Below are 23661 nucleotides of genomic sequence, written 5' to 3' on the forward strand. Positions count from 1 at the left end.
GTGTCAAATTCATGAAATACAAGAGTTGGGATTAAGGTTTTGCCACATTTGAGACAGTAAATTTCCTTTTGGTGTGGGTTTAGTAACCTAAAGCCTGCTTCAGATTTTATGCCTTCCCCTCTCTCTGCTCCTACCCTGCTCGTTCTCTGTCTCTCTGTCTCTCTTCAAAATAGATAAACATTAAAAAAATGTTTTAAGAACCTTCAGAAAATTTTTCTAGAGTCAAATTCCCGAAATATCAGATTTGCCTAGAATCTTTTTTTTAATGTTTATTTTTTAAGGGTGGGAGGGAGGGAGACTGAGCATGAGGGGGGGAGGGACAGAGATAGAGGGAGACGCAGAATCCACAGTAGGCTCCAGGCTCTGAGCTGTCAGCCCAGACCCCGATGTGAGGCTCAAACCCACAAACTGTGAGATCATGACCTGAGCCTAAGTCGGATGCTTACTTGACTGAGCCACCCAGGTGCACCTCTTTAAATAATTATGGATAATAATGAAATTTATACCATACAAAGCAGAAAATTTTAAATGTAAAATTAAATCACATTTAAAAAGTTATGTTTTTAAAAGTAAAGAGTTACATGAGGACAAGTATGAGTTTATGGTTATTTTTATAATTCCAAGATTACATAAATTATTTTCTCCTTTTCTTTCTAATATGGAAAAGAAGACCTTCTTCTGTATTATTTCAAATTAAAAGACCATTTATTTAGAAGATGGGATGGGGGACAGTAAATTTCCTTCTTTTTTAACTTTAAGACATGTCCTTATAAAATTACATACCACAGACATAATCACCACTAAAGTTTTCCAAGATGCAGGTAGCCTTAGAGTGATACTCATAATAAAGAATTATTTATAATAACTAACATACCTGTCAGCCTAATAAGATCCTTCCAACATAGACCCTTTCAGTATAATTTACAGAGTGTAGATCTCTTATCAGGAGTTCTTCTTCAAAGCACACACAGCCAGGATTATGTAAGTAACTGTGGAAACCACAGGCTCTGGATATTTCTCAGCTTTGGAGACTCATGTAATGAGTATTTCCCATACACACATCCCCTCCTTTGATAGATGATCATTTAAAAAAAGCTTCCTTCTGCTAAAAGGAACGTTTGACTCCAGAGACTCGTTGTCAGATTTGAAAAGTCTGTAGAAAGCCACTTTGGCTCTACAAAAGTTTAAGAATAATGGAGAAATATAAATTTTTAAACTCTATGCCCGAAATCCAGTGTATGGAGTAGCACACACCTCTGGTGATGTCCTTTGTAACAAATACATCTTCTTTAAAGGTTCCCATGTTTCCACAGGGTGTTGATGCCTCAGAAAAAGTCTGCTTTTCTTGCTCTGATAACAACACGGTTGGTACTAGGGCAAGTGGTCACAGCTTGATGGCTCAGTATAGCTTTTCCTTGTAATTTAGGCTTTGTTTCATGCCTAGGGGAAGTCGTTTCTCTTTCACTTAGGGACCAGAGTCCCTCAATCCCCTTACATTACTTTCTTTGTGATCTAGCACTTTCAAAGCTCCCCGGCTGACAACAGTGGCCGGAGGTTGGGATCTGCTGCGAGCAGCACCATGCCCTGAAAATAATATCAGTTCATCTGTTCACCAAGGGACCGCAGGGTAATAGAGTCCTGGACCAGCTTTTAGGACTAGACTGCAGTAGCGTGAGTTAGGAAGCGCACAGACACACACATTCTAATTCAGTGATGGGTTTTAAACACACTCGATTTCATCATGGATATAGGCCACAGACATGAGAACGATGTTGATTGCGTTCCCACATTTCAAACGCTACTTGGCAGATCATTACTTAGCATAAAACTGTGCAGTGAACAGATCTGTTTTGTTCCAAAACCCATCTTTTTATTCACCTAGTTTATTAGTTGATTACATATGCCATGGCTGGAAGTGACCCCCAAATTCAGAGTTGTCAAGTAGGTCTACCAGGCTGCCCGCTCCCCTGGCTGACCCCGTGAGCATCCCCACAACAAACTCTCTGCCAGGAAGCCTGCACAGCTGGAATGCACCTTACCTCCGTCTCTGTAGGACACCTGCTTCGGGTCATCTGGCCTGTCTAGCTCTAAGCGGGGTGGATTTGCTGAGCTGTGTGTGATGTGGTTTCTTAATTCTCAGGTACATCCAATTCCGACAGCACACTGGCTTTGTCAATTTTTGCAGTCCCCCACTCACCCCCATCTCTGCTTAGAATTATGTATCCCTTTTCACATCCTGGCAGGTGAATTCAGGGAGTCCCCAGTCTCCTGACTAAAAAAGAACTAAGTTGACCTGATAGCTTCAATTCACTAACTTTATGGAAGATCTAAAGGAGTCTCAAGAAACTTAAGCTGCCCTAATGCTGAACTAGTATTTAGCTTTGGATAAGAGAATTTATTTGGAAGTCAGGTCTTTAAGCTCATATTTCTTGTCTTGTTGGGATTTGAACCCTGCAGTGTTTCCATCTATTTATGCATTCACTAACATAGGGGCAGCACAGAAGAGCATCCAAGAGGAGGAGCTCTGAAGTCAGATTGCCCAGATTCAAACCTACCTATGGTATATTCATTTGTGGATCGTGTCATTTAAGTTTTCTGTTCCTCCATTTCCTTTGTGAAATGGGCATAATAGTAGCACCTTCCTCACAGAGGTGCAAATGCACATGCATCTCTAATATAAATTATTTCTATTGTTATGAATAAAAACTAAAGGGTCTGACATCAGGAGAGGGGTTAGATGCCAAGGATCATGCAAAGGTAGATCATGCAGGCCCTCTTAAACTCATGTATAGTGTACTAAAAATCCTAATTTCATTATGTACTCTCTTGGCGATTTTAAAATACATAACACTGTTTTTATTGTCTCCATGCTACACATTACATTGTCAGTATGCACTGAGAAGGCTCTAAGTTGTTAATTAGACATGTTTCTACTACACTATGATATGCAAGTTTCTAAAAGGCTTTGCATTCTGTAGAATTTATATTAAAAGGCTGGATTCATGAAAAAAAAGTATTTGTGCAAATACCCAAAATTTTTGAAGTCACCCCTGGCAATCATTATCCTAAGGGAGATATTAGCCTAAAGGAACTCCTAATAAGTAAATATCTCTTTATATATGAGATTCTACTTTAAGGAGAAAGAAAGTTTAAGGGACATAAAAGTGAAAGAACAAAACATGTGTCCAGAGTCAGAGGAAAGACAATGAACGTGAGGAAAATGGGGATATTAGTCCCCACTGTTTTCCTCCATACCTCTGGTTAATTTCAGCCTTATTGCAATATTTTGCCCTTGTGTTTGGCTGTTATTCTTTGTGATATAAATTAGAATATGAAACAACATATTTTTTCATGTTATGATCACATTCTTCTCTACTTCACTTATTATTTATAAGCCAATCTCCTCATGTTATAGACACCTTCTAGTGTAGCAGTAGAGGAATGACATAAATAGATTAGAAGTTCCAAAAGATTACTTAATTGAGGATCAATATTTGGATTCAGGACACTTTGATTACAAACGGGAAAGGGTAGCTGGAACCAGACTGGTTGTTGTGATGATAAATATTCCCAAGTGCCCAATGTCAAAAATCCCTAATATAAACAAAACAAAACAGAAAAACCCGTGTTAGAAAAATAACTTTAGGGGCACCTGAGTAGCTCAGTCAGTTGAGCATCAGACTTCGGCTCAGGTCATGATCCTCAGGTTCGAGCCTTGCATCAGGCTCTGTGCTGACAGCTCGCTCAGAGCCTGGAGACTGTTTCTGATTCTGTGTGTCCCTCTCTCTCTGCCCCTCCCCTGCTCATGATCTATCTCTGTCTGTCTCTCAAAAATAAATAAATGTTAAAAACATTTTTAAAAAAGAAATAACTGTAGGTGTCAATTCTAACTCCTAGTTTTGATACCGTACCTCCCCTAAAACGTAGAGCCGAAAAATTTCATGGAACAGAAAAGCAAAAACACTGCCTAAGGACATACACTAGACTAAGTCTGGGAAGTCCTAGTTCCTGCCATGCATCTTTTCTATTCCTGTTTATCTTCCCAACTATTCCGTGTATGTGTGGTGTGGGAGGGGAGCTAGAATTGACATGAGTATGGGAAGAAACATAAAAGTGAGGGAAAGGCTAAGAAATTAGAACACTTTGGATGTTGATGTTATTTAGCAATGTTTACTTGAATACAGATAAAAGAAAATATGTGCACTGTGTCTGCTTGGACTTGCTGAAAATCATTGCAAATATTCTCTGACATCTTCACTATTTTGTCACATAGACATAAACAGTTCATACTAGGTATTTAGTTTTGAATGTAACGAGCGAAGTGGCAATATAGTTTGTGATTTAAATTCCTGCTGTCCAATAAAAAATAATGCAAACCACAGTGTATGCTTCATATATAATTTTAACTTTCTAGTAAACACATTAAAAAGGCAAAGGAAATAGGCAATGTAATTTTTAACAGATTATTTAACCAAATATATTCAAAATACTATCATGTCAACAAATAATAAATATAGAAATTGAAATAGTCTACATTCTTCTTTATTTGTATTAATTATTTGAAATTTGGTACATAAATCAAAATTCTCAAATTGCCACATTTCAGCTAATTAGCCACGGAAGACTACTGATTACCGTATTGAACAATGTCCATCGAAGATGACTTTTTATGAACTTTATTTTGCCAGAATAAAAAGCTGCAATTAACCAAATACCTACTTGTGTCTTTGTCAGTATCTAACAGTCTCATCCCTTCAAACAAAATAAAAATTATCATGTCTTCTTTTATTTCTTTTTTGGGGGAGTATTCTTATAGAATGCTTTCAAATTAAAACTCTTGGATATCTCCCATCTCATATCTTATTTCAAGCCTCGTTCCCACATTAAATGTTTAAATTTGAATATTTGTGAGGAATACATTATAACTTTCGTTCTATTGCGGATAACTGAATAAGCATCAAGCTGAATTGCAGCTGAGAAGTTGCCATGTTTTATAGTTGTTTCATTAAACACATATTGATTTTGATTTTAGTTCTCTTGTTTTGGAAGCGTTATATGTAATTTCCAGCCTCCAATATTTTTGGCTCCTGATAACCTTCCAAAAATTTTAGTCTGTAGGCACTGAACCCATAGTGCCAAGTGCATGAAACCGTGCTGGCTGGAACCACATTTTTCCCATGTCTGCTCCCAGGGTATATATAGGGTTGCACCTGATCATTTAGTTCTCAGTGTAATTGTCATGTAAAGCTGGCTTTTGCTAACTTAAGTTCTGCCATCAGGATATTCTGTCTGTTGTTTTGTTTGTTTGTTTGTTTTTGCCCTCCCATCTCCCACCCAGAGCATTAGTAAATTTGCTCTTACTTATTTATTTACTACATTTATTGTCTGTTTCTGATTTAAGAAAGACAAGGTTTATGTGTGTTTTCTCATTTACTGTACAATAAAAGATACTGAAGACATTTGATAAACCTTAGATAAGTGAATAAACAAAAAGAGTTGCTTGTTGTAAGGAAGAGTTCAAAGTTCCCTTAACCTAAATTCAGAAGCGAGGTTACTATCTGGTGGGGATCCAAGGTTGCTCCAAGCTGTGCGCCTTATACAAAGTAACACTAGAGAAGCGATTCTTTTAAAGTTAAAACTTATAAAGGCTTAGAAAACCATCTGACATTTTATCAATCATTTATAATTAAGTAATATCATTGACTTACAATTAGTAATTTATCTTGTCTTTTCTGGAAGGTCTGAATCTTTTTATTCTCCAACTTTAGAGATTTTATTTTTGCTTTTTAATTTTTTTTCTTATTTTCTAATTGTGTGGTTCTCAATCTTGGCCTATTTTGCTTCAGGAGATATTTGGTAATGTCTGGAGAAAATTTTGGTTGTCACAATTGGGGGCGGGGAGGAAGCACCTGTCATTTCCTGAGAAAGGAAAGAAATTTGGCTAAAAATCAAATGCATATAATAGCTCCAACCCCAAATGTCAAAGGGTGACATTGTGAAACCTTCTTCTAATGTAGTTCACATTGAAAATAGTGATCTGTTTTATCCTTAAAATGATTATTGAATTTTAGAAATTGCTTTTGTTAATGGTACACCCTTTGCTTCATTATAACTAAAGCTTTTTGAAGTTTGCAAACAACTTAGTTCATCCAGATTTGCAAGTTGAATAACCAGTGACCACTTAGCAGTGCAATTATTTTCCAGTCTATACTCTCTGTCTCTTTATTTTTTAAGTTATTTATTTATTTTTGAGAGATATAGAGACAGCATGAGCAGGGAAGGGGCAGAGAGGAAGAGAGAGTGAGGCAGAGAGAGAGGGAAAGAGAGAGGTTCCACACCATCAGCACAGAGCCCAATGTGGGATTCAAACTCACAAAACTATGAGATCATGATCTGAGCTGAAACCAAGAGTCAGACCCTCAACCGACTGAGCCACCCAGGTGCACTTCTGTTTCTTTAAATGTTGGCACACATAATGAGTTCTGATGACTATCATCACGTAATTCTGTCAACTTAATGTATCTTTTTTAATCTGTTTTACAGGCCCCTTTAGATGGAATGTAATACAGCAGAAATCTTTTCATCAAAAGGATTAATGCCTGCATTATCAGTTCTTCAATAAGACAGAAAAGTTAAGTGGTGGAGGCCACAGACACCTCAAACCTGGATTCCACAATTCCACGTTAAGTGCGGGAGTTTTTATTACTCTGCTGTAGGAAAGCCTTTGCCAATGCTTACAAGGAACTGTCTATCCCTGCTTCTCTGGGTCCTGTTTGATGGAGGTCTCCTAACACCACTTCAACCACAGCCACGACAGACTTTAGCCACAGAGCCAACAGAAAATGTTATCCACCTGCCGGGGCGGCGATCACATTTCCAGCGAGTTAAACGTGGCTGGGTATGGAATCAATTTTTTGTGCTGGAGGAATACATGGGATCCGAGCCTCAGTATGTGGGAAAGGTAATGACGTGTTTCTTTTGACAACCACTTGACGGCAAGGGGGTGTGTGCATTGTGTATTGTGTATGGGTGTTTTTGCACAGGAGTTGAACAAACCAGTGACTAGAACACTGGAATTGGAATCCAGGAGACCTGGTTTCTCTTCCTGACCCAGTGGTCCGGGTAAGCTTTGGAAAATCATTTAATTGCTCTTAACCTCAATTCTCCCTGGTCATTTGATTGAAATGAATCTATATTTGGGTCCTATTTTTAAAATTCTCTTCCTATTTTTTAAATTTTGTTTTTATTTTTAACACTCTTTGCTTAAGACATAAAGCCCAAATAGTAAATGTCATTAAAAGTGTCATTATAGCATATTATTGCTCACAGACATTCTGGAACCGTTTACCAATAAGAGACACAGGAAAAAAAATCACCAGGCTTAAATATTCTAAACTGAAATTGGTATCCTTGAATGACCAGGATGTCAAATTGTTTGGAACCTGGTTTTGAAGTACTTGACATGGCTTGCTCATACTTTGTAAATTATTTATTTATTAAATGTTTGGCAAGCTATTTATGAAGCTATTTGTGAGCAAGGTGATACATTTTGGAACCCAAGTACGTACACCTCAATGTTCAACACAGCATGTCAGTTTTCAACCTCATTGGGAGTTCATAGAGATTTATTGTTTTTCACAAAATAGTTGATAGCACCTCTTTGTTTTGGCACATTGATGCTTTTTTGCTGTTTTCCTTATGTAACATTTTTGATCCATGTCTACAATAGACAGAACTCATGAATGATACCAAAAATAATTGTTTCCAGAAAAATAAATATTTTATTTTATTTATGTTCTGTTAATTAATGGTTTTTAAATGTTTGAAGGATTTTGCCATGGTTTATTTAAAATGTTTTTTAGTGTTTATTTATTTTTGAGAGAGAGAGAGTGCCAGTAGGGGAGGGGCAGAGAGACAGGGAGTCACAGAATTTGAAGCAGCTCAGGCTCTGAGCTGTCAGCACAGAGCCTGATACGAGGCTCAAACTCATGGGCTGTGAGATCATGACCTGAGCCCAAGTTGGACACTTAACCAACTGAGCCACCGAGGTGCCCCAAACCATGATTTTAATAAAAACATATATGCCTCCAAAGAGTTTAAAATAAATCCAAAGACAGAAATGGAAAACAAAGGTAAGATTATGTCTATTGCACATTAAAGTCTTCAGAGCTTTCTAGAAGCCTAAACTAATGAGAAATATGATGAATCTTATGATTCCAATATTAGGGCAATGGAAGCAAATCCATTCCAGATTTAAATTATTTGCACCATATTTTTGAAACTTACCTTTTAGAAATGTATTTAAAGAATACTGAGAGGCACTTGGGTGGCTAGTCGGTTAAGCCTCCAACTTCAGCTTAAGTCATGATCTTGTGGTCCTCAAGTTCGAGCCCCATGTCAGGTTCTGTGCTGCCAGCTCAGAGCCTGGAGCCTGCTTCAGATTCTGTGTCTCCCTCTCCCTCTGCTCCTCCCCACTCATGCTCTATTACACTCTGTCTCTCAAAAATAAAGTGTTAAAAAATTAAAAGAAATAATATTGAGTAATAAAGTAGAAAAAGTCTCCAAATAGAACATTTGTTGCAAATGAACCCAGAGCTAGTGTTTCTCTGAGGTATTTGGGGCCTCAGGCAAATATTTTCTGTGGGCTATCTATCTCTATATAAAATTTGAGCCACACCAAATCTGCGTTTGAGTGCCATTTTGGGAGTCCAGTTTTTAGCGATTTTGCATCTCCTTGACAGACTGCCTCCTAGGAATCGGGTCCTGGTCATGTGGCCCTGGGACAACTTCATAAGGGTCATTCTTGAAGCTCCACAGAGGGTCTGATGAACCCAAAATTAAGTAGAAAGAGACTGTCTTCAAGGGGAGAAACGGACACTAAAGCCCAAACTGCTGCAGTTCAGCCTATGACACCCCACTGAGATGGCATTGGAGCCCACAAATAGACCTGGGAAAAAGAGGGTTCTCAGAAAATTTTGAGGAGAGCACTCCAATACATGGAAGCCCCCTGATGTTACTGTACGTTGCTTTTGCTCATATGATTCCTCTATAGGATCATAAAATATATTAATAATTATGGTCAGCATAATTTCCTGTTGCTCTAGTAACACTTGTTCCTTATAAGTTAATGTAACATAAAGATGAAGTTTTGGATTGTAAGACAAATGGACAGGTAGCATAGCTCTAAAACTGCCTCATGGATCTCTGTATTCTCAACTCTGCTTATGACGGAAACTAGATTTCACATTGAGGTTCCTGGCAAGTATCTAATAAGAAAGTATTCTCTCTGGTTTTGATTGAAATAGATTCATAGCCTTTAGTTGCCTGAATATGGAGTGAGAGGATTGTTTGTTGAAAAATTAATGAAACTGACTTTTAGTCTGCCTTAAGTAGAGTAGCATTCACCTAGCAATTGTGTTTCAAGTTCGGTTTGATACTCTGGAATCACACCTTTGTAATTGCTACTATAGTATAGAATTCATGCAATTCGTTTAAAAGATGAATTAGTATTTATAATTAGATGTTTAAAGGAGTAGGTCTAAGATCTAACCCGCTATTAAGTTAAAACAACAGTATTTTCAGTCACACATTTGTAACATGTGATACAAACCCACTGTGCTCCTGTAATGTATGTTCCCAATGCAGATGAAACAATAGTTGCCAAGGTTTCCTTTCCACATGGAAACTAATTAAAGTTTAATTAACTCTGTCTTGATGAGTCTAGATGTGGGAATAGTAATATGATAACATCGGGACCAATTCAAATCCTTATATGTATGTGTGTAAACATATATAAATATATTTATACTTCTGCTCTTTTTGGAAAGGCCTTGAGACAGCTCACAAAAAAATAAAATATTATAAATAATAGAGAATCCGTGGTTCCGGAAGAAGGCAAATACAAAAAGTGCCAAGCACAGTGGTCAGCTGAACTACTATAATTGAGGTTCAACTTTAATTTTATGTTGTTTTGCCACATTGGCAGCTATGAAAACATTAACTTGTATAGTTTTCATTATTGAAAGCTCCACTTATTGAGAAGAAAAGTCTATATCCTTAGTTTCAAATATAAAAGAATTTATTCAAGTGGAAATTTATAGTTAGGATCCTGAATGGCTTAGTGGACATTAGCCTCAACAATTGTTATATTTAAAAAGAGCAGATGTTAATGCTGACATTCTTTCAAGAAAGACCAAACTGTGACATTGCTTGTAATGAATACTTTTCATACAAAGAAATCACAAGGATGTCCAGAGGTAAAATCAAGAATTTCCTCAAAGAGACATTTTGGATTTACTAGAATACTTGGATGACTGTAAGATGCTATAATTCAGGGTAACATAGAGATTAACTTAATCAGCAAAAAATTTTAATACAGATGCTATCAATTGCTCAAATTCCCCACCAAACAAAACAAAATCCTGTATTATTAAAGGCATGCCCACACACAATGCACACACACACACACACACACACACACACACAAACAGGCACTGAGTGAGCACTTGGCTTGCACCTACATGTAAAACTGAGTGCCTGTGACTGTATAGTACTAAATTACATTATAGCCTCAAAGCTCTGTACCAAGAAAATGCTGTTCAATTCTCCTCAAAGAATTATTTAGGAAGCTTACTTGTCATTTCACATAATCTTTTTAAGCAGTGATTCTTAAATTAAAATTGTTTAAAATGGCGAAAGTATTAAAACTTGAAACACAGATAAACTCTAATTTTGGAGGCATCTATTTATTCAATATATTGCTTATTGAGAATGCATCACAGGCTGAAAAAGTGTTAAGCTTTGTAGAGATCAATTTAAATATGAAGGTCCTTAGATTACAATTATAATTGGTAAACTTTACTGAGTGCTACCTTGGGCACTGTCTTAATTATCTGCATACATAAATTTAGGCAGTCTTCAAAATAGCACTATGAAGAAGATTTCTAGTAGCCCCATTTTACATATCAGAAACTGAGGCACAGAAAAGTCAGGTAACTTTACCATGGCCCAACAAGCAGTAAATGTTGAAAGTAGGATTTTAAGTCAGGTAGTTTAGCTCCACTGCACCAGAAAATATCACAGTTGATTATATTATAAGAATATCAAGAGGTAACAATAATTTCAATACTCTACTGAATGTACTGTAATGAAAACTCTATTATGGATGGTGGAGACAAAAGCAAGTCTTTGAGTCTGTTTAGAAGACAGAGACATTTGAGAAAGCCTTCACAGATAAGTCAGCATCTGAGATGTGTCTCTGTCTTGTTTTTTTATGTTCATTTATTTATTTTGAGAGAGAGTGAGCAGACGAGGTGCAGAGAGAGGGAGATAGAGAGAATCCCAAACAGGCTCAATGCTGTTAGTTTACAGCCCTACGTAGGGCTCAAACCCACAAACCATGAGATTGTTACCTGAACCAAAATCAAGAGTCAGACACTTAACCAACTGAACCACCCAGGCATCTTTGAGGTGTGTTTTGAAAGATGCCTCATTTTTTCAGAAGACAGAATCTGAGGTCAAGTTCTAAAAGCACAGAAACTTGAAAATCCAAAGTGAGGTTTAGATAACCACGTTTCTATATAATCAGAGAATGTGAAGCCAATTGTTTAGGGTAGGTAAATACAGAAAGTGTCAGAGAGGCTCAGTTCTGATACCAAGATCAATATTATTTTATCTATCTATCTATCTATCTATCTATCTATCTATCTATCCATCATCCATATATTTGAATTGAGGCTCATTGGCATATAACATTATAGTAGCTTCAGGTGTACAACATAATGATTCAATATTTGTATACATTGCAAGATGATCACCGCAATAAGTCTTGTTAACATCTGTTACCATGCATCTTCACAATATTTTTCTTGTAAATTAGGACTTTTAAAATTTACTCTTTTAGCAACATTCAATATTCAATAGATTATTAATAACTATAGTCCCATGTTATATATTACATACAGTATAATTTGTTCTTAAAGGTGTCATGATCCATAAAGATGTCTTGGTTGTGGATTCACATGGACAGAGTAGCAGTTATAGAATGAGCACCCAGAGTGTCACTGAAAAGTTATTGAAGAAGGGGGAACAGACATATAGACAGGGAGCACATGGAGGAGAAAGTTGCAGTGGGCTTGTCTAGGAAGGAATGAAGGGAATGGGATATTAGAGTTGAATATTTGACAGGTAGACAGATTATAAAATATTTCAGTATCTGTTGGTCATGGGAACATAAAGGATGAGAGAAAACATTAATGGATAATTGGCATGTAAAGAATGAAAGAGAAGGAGAAGTAAAACAAATGACCCATATTTCTGGCTTTGTTCCCCTAGTATCCAGCATAGATTTGGGACCAGAGTAAGAAACAAAATGATCACTGTCAGACATTATACAGCCATAGTTACTTACACGTACCCAGGTGCAGTATCTCATGGATATTTAGGATATTAATCTAAAGTTCACAAAAGAGGCCTATGGTAGAAACAAATATAGGAGTAATTGGTCACAGAGGGCAGTCAAAATCATTACCTAGAGTGGGCAACACACTCTAGGAAAAATGACAAAGAAGGTACGTGAACCCTGACTTTTAACTGAAAAACAAGGGCAGAAGAATTTGGTAGATCTGTTTAATAAGAAGCAAAAACACAAATATTAAATAGTGTGATGGAAAATAAACTGAAAGTTTTAGGAATACAAAATGACAAATAAGTGTTGAAATTCACAGATCAAATTAAATAATAACTGAAAAAGTCTCTACTGATTTTGTCAGTGAGGCAGAGGTGACCTTTGTCAAAACAGTTTAATGATTTTCTTTAGAGCTTAAAGAAAGAAGAAAGGAATAGGTACAGCAAATAGACTTTAAAAGTGTAGTTGAAAGAGATTGATCTATGCCCTCTATATATGTCTAGTTTAATCTGCTATTAGGTAGAGTTTTCCAGATAAACAAAATCAACAAGATATATGTGTATATGTGTGTGTATATATATGTATGTATATGTGTATACATGTATGCGTATGTGTATATGTATGTCTATGTGTATAAAGAGACAGAAAAACAGAATTTTTTTAAGGAATTGGCCCATATGATTGTGGAGATTCAAGTCCAAAATTCTTCAGGGGAGGCCAGCAAGCTGGAGAGTCAAGGAAGAGTTGCAGATATAATTCAAGGCCATGGAACTAGAATTTTTTTTCCTTTTTCTTTTCTTTTGTCTTTTCTTTTACTTTTTTCTTTTTGTAATTAAATGTAGGATTTGGTTTTGGGCTAGCAAAGAAAAATAGTAAAAAATAAGTAATTGCACACTAGCTTATTAGAATAGCTCCAACTGGGGCTCCTGGGTGGCTCGGTTGGTTGAGTGTCTGACTTCAGTTCAGGTCATGATCTCGCAGTTCGTGGGTTGAACCCTGCATTGGACACTGTGCTGACAGTTCAGAGCATGGGGCCTGTCTTCAAATACTGTGTCTCCCTCTCTTCTGTATATCTCCCCTGCTCACACTCTCTCTCTCAAAAAGTAAAAAATAAAACATTAAAAAATAGCTCTAATTAGGGGTCCCTCAGTGGCTCAGTTGGTTAAGCATCTGGCTTCAGCTCAGGTCATGATCTCACAGTTTGTGAGTTCGAGCCCCATGTCAGTCTCTGTGCTGACAGCTCAGAGCCTGGAACCTGCTTCAGATTTCTGTCTCCCTCTCTCTGTACATCTCCCCCATTTGTTCTCTCTCTCTCTCTCTCAAAAATAAACACTTAAATATTAAAAAATAATAAAATAGCTCTACTTGCATTGCAAGAAATAATTTCTTCAAAAATAACACAATTTTATTTTTTATTTTTTATTTGTATTCATGTATATAACCCTGTGCACCCCCAAAAAATGTAAATTATATCATAAAGTTACACTAACACATTTAAAAGATGTTTTCATGACTCAACATTTTATCTATCTATTATCCATCTATCTGGTTCATGATTCATGTAGCTTTTTGAGAAGCTTATAATGTAGTTTTCAGGGTGCAATTTACTCCTTAAATTTGAATTTTCAATATCAGAGTAATTCCTGTTCATTTGAGAGTCAATGTTCACAATATCAACTCAATCTCCATACAAAACTGTAGGCATGCTCTCGACTCCTGCCTAACTTACTTACCTGGGCAGTGTATTCAAGTGCCCAAAATCAGATCTTATATCTAATACATTCTGCTGTCAAATGGTTTAGCTTTGATTCTAATAAAAGCATCTTTAGCTACTGGCTCTTTCTGTAGCAAAACACCAGAAAGAACCATTTTTCCTAAAGCCTTTTTGGGTAAACCTGGTATATTTTACTGCACACCTTTGTTCTTAAACAGATCTTTAGTTTTATACTTTCTCTCAAAAAATGAAACTTTATGTGAAATAATCGTCTTGGATTTTATTAGATAGCAATAAATTTGAAAGAAAAATTGATATGGATTTTTAACAAATAACACAGTATACTAAAGTTCTTGTCAAATAGTCAGTGCCCATTGTACATCAGTTTTTCTCTCTTCTTTACAATTCATTTCTTGTTTCTAGCATACTAGTTATTTCATAATAGCTGTACCACAAATTTTTAATGTTTAGTTGAATTGGCAGGACCATGAATGAAACTCAACTATCTTTTTTAATGATGTATTTATTTATTTGAAAGAGAGAGAGTGCAGAGGGAAAGATTCCTCAAGCAGACCTCCCACTGAGCATGGAGCCTGACACTGGGCTCAATCCCAAGACCCCAAGACCATGACGTGAGCCAAAACCAAGTGTAGATGCTCAGCAGACTGAGCTACCCCGGCACCTTCTGAACTATCTTTGAGTCATTATCTGAGTCCCTAAAAACAGTATTTCAAAAATAGCACTGGACAGCATTAAGATTTGAAATTCACTTTTATTGCTTTTTCTCCTTCTTTCTTCTCCTCCTCTCCATCCCCTTCTGCTGATGTTTTTCCACTCTATCGCTAATTATCTTTCCATCCTTACATTTCCTCTAACCATTTCTTTGTATTAAATGTGGATGCTGCCTAATGAAAGTTACTCCACAGCTAGGGTAAAGAATGATGAGACATCGATTCTAATTCCAGATTTTATAATAATGATCCATGTGAAACTTCTTAACTACATGAGTAACTATCCATATGACTGATAATATAGTGTGATATCACATAAGATTAGAATTTAATTGGAAATATCTTAAATGCATTTGTCACAAACTTTCCAAAACAGTTCATTGTATGTGCACCTATGTATATGTGTGCATATGTTTAGAATTTTTTCTGTAAAACATTATTTGGATTTCTTGAGAAACAGTGCTCCCTGTGGCTAACAGAGATCCAAAGAGGTTCTTGATGAGCCCCTACAATTTGCATATTCTATCAGGAGATAAGAGCTAGGACCCAATGGAATGATTGGAGAAGTAACTGGAAATGCAAACTCTATGAAAAGATAACAGAAAAATAGAGACTACAGAGAGATCTGAATATTAAAGATTTTGAATTACTGTTCTCCTAACAACATTGAGTTTGTGAACATATGTCACAGTTATGACACTGAAGCATACACCTGAAACATAAGTGGATTATTTTGATACATTTAACATAATATATATGTATGTGAGAATCATTCCTTTTTCTTAACTCTGAAAAAGGAGAAACCACTGTCATAAAAGTACCATTTATATATATTTCATTGTTCATGGGCACCATATAATTCATTAATACTGATATTTCATTAATATAAATAACCTATGAAATTACTATAAGAAAAGGGTATTTTTTCTACTCCCGAATTTCCCATCGAGATTGCATAAAGGAGATTTTCTATTTAGTATATATCAGTGTAACACTCTAGAGTACACTTTTTTTTTTCTTAAGTAGGTCCATACTCAGCATAGAACCCAGTGTGGGGCTTGAACTCAGGACCCTGAACTCAAGACCTGAGCTGGGATAAACAGTTGGGAGTGTAACCTATTGAACCATTCACACCCTCCTAGAGTAGACTTTTAATGCATGCTTACATGCATTACTAAAGCATGCTGTTGCTTGTTGTTGTTGTTGTTGTTGTTGCTTTATATCAACCATCAAGACTATTAGTTCTCCACAATTTCATGAGTGTTGGAAGAAACCTTGAGATGACTGGGTCAGAGAAAAGGGACCTTATTGCTCCCAGCATAGCAAGCAGCCTGAATATCTTCATAGTTGACTCAGTTCCCATTGCCCGATGGACCTTATGGGCAAAAAGGGACCCTGATGGTTGCCAGCACATTCAGCGGGCTCCATTTATAGAAAGGAAGCCCAGTAATGTCTGCCTCTTGTTTGAGAAGGAGACATCATCTATATTTTATAGGTAGTAAACATGTCTGTCTTTTACTTTGGAAAAAGACACTATCTCAAATTTCCAAAATTATTTGCTACATAAAAATTCTCAAAAATGCAGTCTTGAAAAAAAGGACATACAGTACTTTCTGTCCAAGATCTAAAGGGTTGAGAGCTGATGGAAATTTGTCCCCCAATGCTATATGGTGTGTTGACTTACTAAAGCAACACCATGTAATGTGGTGACTTAGTAAAGTGAGAAACAATTTAAAATGCTTTCTTCAGCAAGCTGACTGAATTCCTTTGCCAGTAGTCAAATGATGGCTCATTCCCTTTCTCCCTCTTCTTTTCCAAGCAACTTAAAAAAAAAAAAAAAAAAAAAAAACATTCTTCTCAGAGAACATATTCCTTTTTATTCTGAATCTGGACTTAGAATTATAAATATAAGTGAGAGGTGGAACTCAAGTCTACTTCAGGCCCTTCATTTTGTTGATCTAACAAATTAACTATCTTCTCAAAAAGCATAACCTTTGCAGTATACCTACACTTTTTTATCTAAATGATAGAAGATAACACAATTTTCACCCACTGACATCAATAATTTTTTGAGAGATAGCCTTATATGGACACTGATACTCTCACTCCTTAATTAAAATATCCAAATTGGTTTTTTTCCATCACAAAGAGTGATTTATTATGATAAAAAGTGGAGAGTTATATAGAATTTAATTTCTCTTTATTTTACAAAGTATTCAGTGCTACTGAATTTTGAAATGACCTGATATAGTTTGGAATGATTTATAGATTCTTATGGTATTTTCAGCTACTTATTATAAAGAATATCAGTTTGTAATTCATAAGGTTATTTTCAAAGTGCTAAGTATTGAAAGAGAATGATAATTTTCCATGATACAGAAAAGAATCTAAATATAGCTCTCTGGTGAGTAGACGTACAAACTAAATGAGGAATTGGTATATGGAAAAATGGAATTGCAGGTGTATTGACCATATCAGCTACTTATAGGAGGAATCTTTCATTTTTTATGGAGTAGGATCTAGATTCACATTTCACCAGCAACTCCTTAGTTTCCCCCAAATCTCTAAGCACCATACTGTGCCCATGACCTAACTTCTTGTTCCTTTATCTAAGTGTATACATATGACCAGTGCAACAGTATAACATAATTTTGGACACATAGTCACAATAAGTGGGGAAATTATTATTGAACTTCATTAAGCTCGCACTGTCCAGAGGGCAGTGATTCCTGTCCTAACACAGATGAAACAGTGTATTCAGAATTGTGGCGTTAACAACAGTTGGGAAAGTCAGATAAAAACCAAATATTTTCATGAGAACAAATGAATAAAACCAAGGCCATAGACAACTGTAGAACACTAAAGATTAAATAAATGTTAGTATTCATAATGGAGAAAAATAATTTAAAAACGTATTTAAAAGGCTCTGTTTTATTTTTCCTTGTTAGTTTAAACATTTATTAAGTATAATGTCTGCCCCCTTATATTCATTACAATAAATATTTACAAGAGAATTTTACAATTTTACATAAATTTTAAAATTGTGCATTTTGAGGAAGAAATCTAGATTTCATATTTTGGAATGCAGTGTTTAAATGCAAAGTTCAGAAGTGCTAGTTGTGACATATCTATTTTATCAATATGTATGCAATGTTTGATTAAGTATCAAACTGTATGGGGCATTGAATACATTTAAGAAATAATTATTTAATTTTTATCATTCAATCTATTTTGAAGCATAGTCTTATTTGTCTTGCAAAGGCAATGCCTTTATTAGTGGCTATGAATACATACTACTAAGTGACATTTTTTTGGATCAAACAGTGATCAAGAGTAGCTATTAGGTTAATAATTAAGTAACCCACTAGGGAAATATTCCAGCTCAATTAAGTAATATAATTACTTACAAAAAATAATTATGTATATTCTCAATACACTATGCTTCCTGGGTGAGAATTTTGAAGAACTAAAAAGATACAGATAAACGGATAAGATCCGGAATTGTGAGAATCTTAGGATGAGTAAAAGGTGAGCTTAGAGAGAAGTGCAGAGTGAATATTGTCGGGAGTAGAAATGTAGGTTTCAATATGCTCCCGTTAAGTCTTAGGTTTCAGAAATCTAGACCTATGACATCAGATATTCTTACTTGCTATTTTGAGATTATAAAAATCAAGTCTCCATGTACCGATTGAATGGGATGCTCCGTCCTTTCCCAAGTGGCTTCCACATGACAGGGGATAGTATCTCTCGCAGCTGCTTCCTCAGTGAGTGACCATCAGGCTTCAATAATGGCCCCAGCACGGCCTGGCCTTACAGTGCCAGTCTCTGCTGATTGTCTAAGGTGGGCTTCTCCTTGTGATGCAGAGCAATAATCCAGTTGGGTTTAAGGTTATGCCTGATGTCAGAATAAAATTATTAATAGCTCCCATTTTTACTTTCAAAAGTGTTCCTGTTGGATGACAGATTATACGGCTGCCTTAATGTGTACATCATTTAGAAAGCTGCCTGGGCCTCAAAGCCTATGACCACATTGTTATGGCTCTATTAAATCACACACATGCACACAGCTAGTTTGCTCCGGGCATGCCCATTGCAGTTGATTGGCAGAATGTCTAGAATCAGCTGCATTCTAGGCCTAAAATAATGTCATTCTCCCTTGGTCTGCTAATGGTTTTGAGACAGAATTTTCCTGATCATTATGTTGATTTTTCTCTTAGGAGCATCTGCTATTCTTCTGACCATTTGGCTTCAGTCAGGGACTCTTCATACATTGGACAAACTCAATATCATTAATTGCCTCCACATTACTTACATGAAATTATTCTGTTCTTTTAAAAACTTTCAGACGAAATAGATAACTAGAAGAAAAGTTCAATCTATATGTTAATACTCAGTATCAGCTAAGATTTGGGCAGACCCTTTACAAACCAAAATTTACTATTAGAAAACTTGGCCCTCACATCAGTGGGGGAGTTCTCTACCATATATCTGCATAACTGAAGTATATCATCATATTAATTCTTTCTAGAACTAAGAAAACGTTTGGTCTGAAAGTTAATCCTTGTCATCTTCTGGGAAAGCAGAAACTAATTTGAAAGTTTCTAGTGAAAAATTTTCCAGCTTAAAAAATAAGGATAAAAATTGCCAGATACCTACTAAGATTATGGTGGGAGATATTTAACTATAAGTTCACTGTTCCCTCCAGCTCTATGGATTATTTCCAATTTTTATAAAATTTGAGTAGATGAAGAGTGTTGAAACAGATGATGATGGAGATGGCAATTCTAGAAAGGTTTTTTGAAAGGGTAGAATTTCTGGTGCTTAGCAGGTGACCTATATGGTAGCTTTGAGGGAAAGTACAAAGGAAGACTGAAAAGTGTCCTTGACCAAGTTAGATAGTTTTGCAGAAACTACATTATGATAGATGAGCAGGACCAGGTAAAAGACAATTTTTATTTTTTAACCTTATTTATTTATTTTGAGAGAATGAGCACAAGTGAGGGAGGAACAGAGAGAGAGGGAGAGAGAGAATCCCAAGCAGGCTCTACAGTGGCAGCCCAAAGCCTGATGCAGGGCTTGAACTCACCAACCATGAGATTATGACGTGAGAAGAAATCAAGAGTGGCACACTTAATGGACTGAGCCACCCAGGCACCCTGAGGACAAGAATTTTTGAAATAAGAAGTTTAAGTCCTCCAAGTTCTAGCCAATTTGACTAGGCTGATACTTGTGATAGCTACTCCAGCACTAAGAAACGACTCAAGATAATTTTCAGGAGTAGTGGAAGATTATTCTTACTGGCTATGAAATAACCTAGGTGTTAAAAAGATAAGGAGTTAGGCATTGGAAACCATGGCTTTGGTTCAAGGGTTAGGAATGGTAAGAATGGATGCATTTGAAAACTTATGTGAGGTATGGGATGATAGAGTAAATGTAGGAGGTGAGATTCAACATTAACAATAGTTAGCCTCATTATTTAGTATTTTCTGACTTCTTTCTGGAGAGTATTCAGGAATTATTCATCATTCATTCTCTCAGTACACCCAAGAGGGGACTACTATTGTTTTCTGTATATTGAGGATAAGAAAGTAGAAGTGAAATTCAGTTATTTGTCACAGGTAACTCATAAAATTGGAGACCTGGGGTCCAAACTTAGGTCTCCCTGACTATGAAGCCAGAGCAGTAGTTACTATGGTGGAGGGGAGGTGTGCTTGCCAGTTAAACATTTGACATTTGACCGTGTTGACAATGCTTTCTGACACATAAAGCATGTTAACGGAGAGGGAAGGAAGTTCCCAAATGGACCAAGGCTGTTGGTGGAAAGCTCTGGGAAGGCACACAGCATCACACATATTACTCATTCTCATGATGTCACTTTCAAGGAGAGAAAGAGATGCTGTTGAATGGGCTGTAACTTAAGACATATGTTAACTCAGTCCCTGGAGAAGGACATCACAATTACTCAATTATTGGATAAAGAACATCCAAGGGAGTGTATGTTTCAGTGGAAATGAAGAGCTTTGGAGCAAGACACCACTTCTTTCTTTTTTTTTAATGTTTTTTATTTATTTTTGAGAGACAGAGAGAGGCAGCTCGAGCAGGGGAGGATCAGAGAGAGAGGGAGACACAGAATCTGAAGACAGGCTCCAGTCTCTGAGCTAGCTGCCAGCATAGAGCCTGATGCGGGGCTCGAATCCATGAACTGCGAGATCATGACCTGAGCCGAAGCCAGATGCTCAACCTACTGAGCCACCCAGGTGCTCCTCTAATATTTCTTAAATGGAAAACAAACTGAAAAATATAATCATTAAATAAATAAATGTGTTAGAGTTAAGAAGACCTTCTTCAACTATTTTAAGTCAATAGAAGTGTAAAATGTTTTGCTACATACATATTAGATGGCAAAATATACAATGATATATTTCTTTTTATTTTTTAAAATATTTATTCATTTTTGAGAGAGAGAGAACGAGAGACAGAGTACAAGCAGAGGAGGGATGGAGGGAGAAGGAGACATCTAAAGCACTCTCTAGGATCTGCACTGTCTGCACAGAGCCTGTTGCAGGGCTAAAACTTGGGAACTTGTGAGATCATGACCTGAACAAAAGTCTGAGTCTTAACCAACTGAGCCACCTAGGCGCCCCATACAATGATATATTTCTAAGAGGTTTTTAAAAAGTTTTTTTATGTTTTTTATTTATTTTTGAGAAACAGAGAGAGGCAGCTCTAGCAGGGGAGGGTCAGGAAGAGAGGGAGATACGGAATCCAAAGCAGGCTCCAGGCTCTGAGCTAGCTGTCAGCACAGAGCCCGATGCGGGGCTCGAACCCACGAACCGTGAGATCATGACCTGGGCTGAAGCCGAATGCTTAACTTACTGAGCCACCCAGGCACCCCTCTAAGAAGTTTTGAGCTCTGTTTTGAATCATCTCTGGTTGGAACTTATGCGGTTAATTTGTTGTTCTGTTTTTGCTTCCTTATATGATAGAATGTTTAAAAGCGAAGTCTCATGGTCCAAGAAACTTTAAGATAAATTTAACAAATGTAATAAATGTTTATTAAGACATTCCACAAAGCTCGATGCGGAAAGTTATGTGGAAGACAACAAACGTATATCCTATTTGTCAAAACAAGTTTTGAATACAACTTACTGGTTGTTAAGGAAAATCAAATCTTGCAAGTCAAAACAAAGATGAGTAAAATTTGTGATTTTCTTATCTCCTTAGAAAACAAAGTGAAAAGACAAACTGGCACATATATCGCCTCAATGTGTGCACACAAAAAATGCCAAAATTAAATTTCAGTTCTCCACGTCTACACAATGGGTTATGAGGCTCTGTCGATAGAAGGAAGGCCAGAGGGAGGCAGGGTGGGCTGTCGTAGAGGAAGGAGTCCCAAGACAATACTCACAAACACTGGCTGAAAGAAGATAATCACATAGTTTTAGGTTGCCAGTTTTATTTATTGAAGTGAAACCAATGAATTGCAAAAGAAAACAATGAAACTCAATGTTGTGAGTAGATGTGGGAAGGAGGTTGCAGAAGTATACTTTAAACAACATTATGGGAGATGGAAAATCAAGGAGAAGTAATAGTTAACAGATAACACAGTTGATTTTTACCTGTGCTTTGCCTGTGAGGAGCAAAGTGCTAAAGAAGCTTCACGCATCACACCCTTTACTCCTCACAGGAGTTTTAACCAAAGGCTTGTGATGTGTATGGAGCTGTGATCCACATGGTTATACCCCAAAGAAGGATTGCATTAAAAGAAAATGTTCCATAAGGTAAGAGAAATTTCATATGATTCAATTCCTTTACTTTTTATTCTTGGAGACAATGAACGCAACACATAAGCCCCCAAGTAATATTTCTTTTTAATCTTATAATTTTTCCTCTAAAATCATCTATGTCCTTCTCCCAAAGTATCTCTTTTCAAACCACACCCTTCCCAATCTCTGAGAAATGTTTTCCACTTATTACTCTTTTCCACTATTTCCTCTCACCCTCTTTTTGTCTGATTAGGCATCACAGATGCTCAGGAAAGGGTTTTCTACTTTGGGATCCAACCTAAAGATCAAGGGAAGAGAAATTAGTGAAGTGAGCCAGACCAGCCTCATGTTTGGATGGTACTAGAGGAGACGATTAGAAGCTCTTTTACTGTACTAATTTATATCTTTTCACCTGGGTATTATTATTACAGAGATGGCAAACAACACTGAGAGAAATGATGTAGGGTACGCAAGGTTATTCCTCTTGTAAGTGGAGGAGAATAGCCGGGTTAACCTCCCTGCCTCTTTGAAATCATGTTGTCTAGGGGCGCCTGGATGGCTCAATTGGTTAAGCCTCCAACTTTGGCTCAGCTCATGATCTCACAGTTTGTGGGTTCAAGCCCCATGTCAGGCTCTGTGCTGACAGCTCAGAGCCTGGAGCCTGCTTCAGATTCTGTGTCTCCCTCTCTCTCCCTGCCCCTCCCGCACTCATACTCTGTTTCTCTCTATCTCAATAATAAATAAACATAAACAAAAATTTTTTTTAAATTGAAATAATGTGGTCTTTCCAACAACAGTAAAAAAGTTGCCATAGAATCATCAGCATCTTCCAACTGTATATTCCTTATAGTATACTGTGTGTAGCGATATTGGAGAGTTATTTATAGAATAAAAATGCCACATTTTATTAAAATTGGTAACTCAATCAGTTTTTTTTTAAATTTTCAGAAAGAGTACTGATTAGAATCTAGGTGATTTTTTCCTAGAATTGACTTTGTCATAGTAAAGAAAAAATAGTAACTACATCCTAAATTATTAAGTGCC

The 23661-nt window shown here is 36.6% G+C and overlaps 1 protein-coding gene across 1 annotated transcript in view; it reads left to right on the forward strand.

The window, feature by feature from the left end:
• Nucleotides 1-6572: 6572 nt before the first annotated feature.
• The window catches only part of CDH12 (cadherin 12), a 254478-nt gene continuing 237389 nt past the window's right edge, over nt 6573-23661 (forward strand). The window contains exon 1 of the mRNA XM_029941059.1: nt 6573-6961. Coding sequence (XP_029796919.1) covers nt 6731-6961 — 231 coding nt within the window. The 5' untranslated portion in view covers nt 6573-6730. The remainder of the gene's footprint in view (nt 6962-23661) is intronic.

The sequence above is a fragment of the Suricata suricatta genome, chromosome 6, assembly GCF_006229205.1.
Source record: "Suricata suricatta isolate VVHF042 chromosome 6, meerkat_22Aug2017_6uvM2_HiC, whole genome shotgun sequence".
NCBI classification, from domain to species: Eukaryota; Metazoa; Chordata; class Mammalia; order Carnivora; family Herpestidae; genus Suricata; species Suricata suricatta.